Genomic DNA, 6,323 nt, shown 5'->3' with positions numbered 1-6,323 from the left:
TATATAATTTAAAAAATGTCTCCAGAGGTGTTTTCAAGCCGTGAGACCACCACAATATAAAAATCAACCCATCCAGACCGGAATCGAACCAGCATCACTGCTGACTCCAGGTTGCCCAACACTCTTGGCTACAACTCCATCTTTTAAATTAAAATCCAATCATCAAATAAAAAATAAATGAAAATTATAATATAAATATAGAGAGCATTTATTTTTAAAGATGTAGATTTTTTTTTAAGTCCCCCAAAGCACCTTCATCCTTTGTCGTAAACCTGTAACATGGAATTTGCAGTCCTGCTATGCAGAATCCTTTAGGAAACGCCACAGAAATGCTGTCTAGAACCACGTCTGGTCAAACGACTAACTTGTAATCGCCGTACTCAGCGAAACGAAGCACTCACGCTTCTGGGACGGGGTAAAGCAATTTTAACTCCATCAGAAATGAGCAAACCTCTTTGAAAGGAAGTCAAAGATAAATGGCAATCTTTGTGGAACGAAAGCCCATGGAGTAAATTAAAATGTAAAAATTATTAAAAAGGATGTCAAGCCCTGGGGTACCTCCAGTCGCAAATGCCGTAGAGAGGAGATTGTACTGACCAGGCTGAGAATAGGTCACACGAGGCTCACCCACTCTCCTATCTTATTTCAAAAGAAACACCTCCGAACTGCCAGTATTGCAACAACAATCTGACAATAAGCCATATTTTCCAACAATGCCTATATTTCACACCACACCTAGCTTAGGACTAAACCCATATATTTCAAAAACCCTTGGAGACAATGATAAAACAATAGAATTAGTGTTTCAAATAATAATAAACAAAGAATAAATAATCAAATTAAAAAATAAATAAAATTAAACAAATACAAGCAAAATTAAATAAAACATAATTGGCGTTGATGACCAATGAAGTTTGGCGCCAATAAACAAAAACAAACAGCTAAACAAAAAAACTGGTCGTAGATTCTAACTATTACAACAATTCCTATACTATAAGTTCAAACTGTCTAAAAGATGCTCTCGAGAAATTCTAATATAGAAATGTTATTATATTTCTCCCAGAAGGTAGAAGTCTGTATAATGCTATTGTACTATAATTCACATAAAATTTATTGGTTTTATTATTATTTTTATTTTTTTTGGATTTTTATTTTAACCCGACAAAATTTAAGTAAATGGTGGTTCTAGGTAAAAAAGAAGGAAATTGTAAAAGCTTGAATATGAAACGGGTTGATGAGTACAAACATCTTGGAGTCAAAATTACAAATAATGCGAAGTTGGAAGCCGAGAAAAATCGCATTAGGAAAACAATAATATGTACAACCAACTCTCAAACAAGGATATATTAATAAGAAGAAGTATTGTTTAGTTAATACTGATGTGAATTTCAATAAATAAAAAAAAAAAAAAAAAAATTTAAAAGTCAAAAACCAAATAAATCTATTAAGACTGATTTCAAAGAAATTTATAATAAATAAATAATTAATTTGATATCCATTGCAGGCTGTAAAGTTACTTTCTTATGAAGCTCAATGTAATAACCATATTATTTTATTTCGATTTTGTTTGGATTCACTTCTGGTTATTATTTTATTCTTCCCTACCCGAGTCAGAATTAATTACTTTCCTCTTTTCCTTTTATTATCTTCTTCTTTTCATGATATCATTTATATGGTGACCGTCCACAATAGAAAGGTATAAGTCAGAAAATTACCGAAATAGATTAGGTTTTAGAAAACATTTTGAAATTCCGGCATACATTAGCTTCACCTCACTCCCTAGGTAGTTCCTATATTTTAGTTTGAAAACGATATTTTGAAGGAAAAACTACATACCTTTTGGTATGTTCTACAGTTTTTATAATACTTGCCTATTTTGGTCAATTTCTGACTTTTAATACTTCTCCCTTGACTAAATGTTCTAATTTCACGTGTACATGCCTTACCTAACTTTTTTCTCGTTTCCAGGTGGTGAAGGACTGCGACTCCTGGAGGTGAAGATAGAAGAGCACACCATCCGAGGGAACAGTACCGTGCTCCAGTGCAGGTACGACCTGGAAGGGGAGTCACTCTACTCGGTGAAGTGGTACAAGGACGGCCACGAGTTCTACCGCTTCGTGCCCAGAGACAATCCACCTGCCCAGCTCTTCCCACTTCCCGGGGTGCATGTCAGCGTAAGTACATTCTTATATTCATAACTAAGTCTAGTAGTTATTTGTTAGTAGTATTATAGTACACAACAGAGACAATATCTCGGAAAAAGTATGTATATCTAGATAAACAGCAGAGCTATCTTAGGACATTTTTCGCGACACAAAAGCCTCACAGATTTCCCGGTGAAAATGGGTAGAGGATTGTTGTTATTCAGAAATCTTGTTCAGTAATCATTCCATTTTTTTGTCGCGATGAACACTGTTTTATAAATAATAAGAGGACTTCTAGAATCCTTTTCAGTAGTCTTGGGACCCAAATTCGCATAAATATCAGAGACTTATGGTTTCAGGATATAATTCCCAACAACAGACAAATAGTCCTGCTGGTCTAATACGTAAGTAAAAAAATATACATATTACTATACTTATTATTTTAATATTTCCGTTACAAAAATCCGTATTAATCATAACCCTATTTCAACGATCAGCATTCAATGTTGTTAACACAAGAATACATCGTTATTTATATTTTCTGAAAATTGTTTAAAGGATGTTTCCTGATCGTATACTTGTTATTACACCATTCATTAATATACCAACCACATCAAATTTCCACTTTTCATCCTCCTCAAGAAGCGGTGAGATTCCAAAGATAGCTCGCGTGATGACAATGCATGGATCAGCGCTATCTCCACACCTTCTAGCCACTCGCAATCCTCCTATCGACTGTAATTTACTCAGACAACGAGGTCTTAGTGCTGTTTAAACTATCAACAATTGTATAAACCAATATCTAAAAATATATATATTCTGTCATTTTGAGTGTGATTTTATTCCCAGAATCAATGCAAATATTTGTCATACAAGTATAAGTGTGTCATATATGTGTGTGTTTTATTTAATTTTAAATTCTATCAATTATTTAACTATCAATCGCCATAACCCTACTTTCGTTCTAACCAAAAATGAGTCCAGTGGGTAGGGATGAGGCCACGCCCCTTGAAGTTAATTGGGATTTTGCACATCAATGTAATTAATTACATGTTCACAAAATGCAAATATATAAAAAGTAAGGAGTGAATATAAAATTGAATTAACTTGATAAATTTCTCAATTGAAGTTTTCAAGAAAGAGTTAATAAAGAACATAGAAATATAAAGATTTTAAAAATAAACAATTTTTTCTGATATAATGTGGAAAATTGGAAATTTTTTTATAAAAAAAAGTTAATTTTTTTAGAATATTTAATGTTAAAAAAAGTGACTGAGAATAAATATTAATTTTTAATAAACTAACATCAAAAATAAAATGTAAGCACGATTCGAGTAACTCTTAACTTTTTTTCTATCCTCATATCTAGCCATTTTTGTCCTCGCGGTGCTGTAGCAGCTCCTAGCTGCCATATATGCCGTACCAGATGCCACGCCTACGAAAGGAATAGACCCCACCTTTTGGTGTCTCTCGCCCTGGAAACGTACCCCTCCATTATACTCGTTCCACCAATTTTTACTTTTAATAGATTATAATTTTATTTTATATTTTCCTTTTCCGTTTGTAAATTACATGTACTGTTCAACTTTTTTAGTAATAGAAATTAATTGCATTATTTAACGTTTGTAAGCATTAACACTGTTTTTATCATTTTAGATTCTTTTCGAAGTCAAAAGACAAACTATATTTTTTTTATTTTTTGAGTCTCAATTACTAGTGTTGTTTAATTCAGAATTTTTAAATTTAGTTCAGCCTGATATACATAGTGATAGGGTTTATGGAATTTAAATAATAAATAACATTAGTATCGATCTTGATTGTTGGTGCATAATTCATTATAAGGTTTTTTCCAAATTTTATATTTTTACATTCATTGTCTTTTTATTTTATCTATTTATTTATTCAGCCCTACAATAGCATGTGGGCAATATAGGGGTGTATCTGCAGTTCGATTAACAAAACGCTGCAAATGTAAACGTAAATGTGCAACAATTTAAAATTTTTAAAACATTTGTTTTTTTCCCCCAGTTGTTTCAACAGTTGGTTTTATCCTTTTGTTATCCTCATCTGCTCCTCTTTGCTCTTGGTCATTAACTTCGTCCTAGGTTGAATTGGGCTGGCCCACTCAACTTTTTCACTCGTACACAAAATGTTTGTTATACAGGCTCAGTGATTAGCTGAGGGAAATAATTCTCGGTTTACAGTTATAAACAAAACATATAATTATATCTAATCTTTCCAATTTTATTTATTTATTGTTTAAATAAATCAATTGGAGTCCATGCTAAGTCACAGCACTTTTTGTTATATCATCAACAGTCCAACATTTCTGCCAATTCGGCCATCCTCAAAGACAATTTACAGGTTTGATTATACATTAATATGAAACAATTTGAACAACATTATTATTAATAATTTAACATACCTTAAATATAAATTTCCACCTCACATCCAATTATTTAAAAAATGTTTTGTAGGCTATTCTATCCTGGTCATTAATTACAGATCAAATCACACTATGAAACAATAAATTAATAGGGAATCACATTATTTATAAAAAAACTGATGTCTAGTTACCTATTTTATCACAATCTCATTAATTTTAAAAACTTTTAATTTTACATAAACAAACCAATATTTAAAGACCAATTTCTAAAGAAACATACTTGATTCAATTTATATATCATAGAGCATCAATTATATGGTAAATTTTAAAACAGATAGAAGAAATTTGAACCAACGATAAACAGAGATTTTAAGAGAAATAACAGTAAAAGTTTATGTTACTTTTTACCATTAATTTTAATGATAAAAGAAATAAAAAATTAGGCTAAAATGCAATTTGAAATAAATAAATTATAAGCCTGACCTGAGTGTATGGAAGGTTAAAAATACTTTGTTTACATAGTTGATAGTATTAAGTTGATCTAAAATTAAAAGTTTTAAAAACTAATGTAGATATAACTTATTAATAATTAATATGATTCCCTATTAATTTATAGTTTCATAAGGTTATTTTGTCTTGTAATTAATCACCTGGCCAGAATAGCCTGCAAAACGTTTTATAAATAATCTTATGTGAGGTGTAAATTTATATTTAAGGCATGTTAAATTATTAATAATAATGTTGTTCAAATTGTTACAAATGAATGTATAATAAAAGCTGTTAATTGTTAGATAGTCCTTGAGGATGGTCGAATAGGCCGAAACGTTGAACTGCTGATGATATAATAAACAGTGCCCAGACAACATGGATACCAATCGATCTATTTAAACAATTAAAAAATAAATAATTATATGGAGCTAAAAAAAATAAAATAAAATAAAAAGGTAATTGTAACAAAATTTATGTCGAGAATGTTAATAATAAAAAACAGCCCCGACACGTCAAGTATGAATAATAAAATAAAGAATTTATACGGAAAAGAAAATTTCATAAATTAATTAATAAATTATTATTGTCATTAATGAGGTGTTTTGTGTGATTGTTGACAACTCTGTACAATAACTGCCTTTGAGGACATCTTATTAATTTTAATAAAAATACTGAAAGCTCATAACTCAGACGAATATCAAAATTGATCGTGAAAACTTTACGAGTTTAATAACGGAGTGGCTCGTAGGAGACTATACAGATAAAACGCGTTCTGCATTTAATAACAGGGCTAATGCATACAACTGGAATATCCAATACAGAAGTCCCAACGAGATCTTTGTTCCATATTGGAATTTTCGACAATGATTCTTAATATTCTTAAATTGCAACATTTGAAATAAACTGTCGATGAAATTTCATATTCTTTGAATCAATGTTTAAAACAAATCCTGAACAGATCGCAAAATCTGGCGGTGTATGAATATCATCAGATGGGGAGATAAATTGTTTTTATTCAATAATGCAGTGCAATAAAAAAACATAAAAATAATCAACTAAAATATTTTAATTACAGCACTTCAAGAGCATATCAAGCTCCTTATTTCAATAGTACACGAGCCCAAAAGAAAAAAAAAAAGTAGTTATTTCACCCCAATATTCGTTTACTGTAATGAAAACTACGTATATAGTATATCATCTGTTATTATAGTGCTGCCTAATAGTATTTTCTTTACGAGTCTCTAATATCTACTATGTAATTATCTGTTATTAATTGTGCAGCTAAAGGAAATTATCCAAAGATA

At 30.6% G+C, this 6,323-nt stretch overlaps 1 protein-coding gene across 1 annotated transcript in view; it reads left to right on the top strand.

Moving 5' to 3' along the window:
* Positions 1-6,323, top strand: part of LOC106678173 (uncharacterized) — a 109,640-nt gene that overhangs the window by 68,942 nt on the left and 34,375 nt on the right. Inside the window, exon 2 of the mRNA XM_014416544.3 lies at positions 1,969-2,174. Coding sequence (XP_014272030.1) covers positions 1,969-2,174 — 206 coding nt within the window. The remainder of the gene's footprint in view (positions 1-1,968; positions 2,175-6,323) is intronic.

The sequence above is a fragment of the Halyomorpha halys genome, unplaced genomic scaffold (genome assembly GCF_000696795.3).
Source record: "Halyomorpha halys isolate HHAL.00 unplaced genomic scaffold, Hhal_1.1 Scaffold127.1, whole genome shotgun sequence".
NCBI lineage: Eukaryota > Metazoa > Arthropoda > Insecta > Hemiptera > Pentatomidae > Halyomorpha > Halyomorpha halys.
The sequence above is the reverse complement of the archived record's forward strand: the minus strand, read 5'-3'. Positions and strand labels throughout refer to the sequence as shown.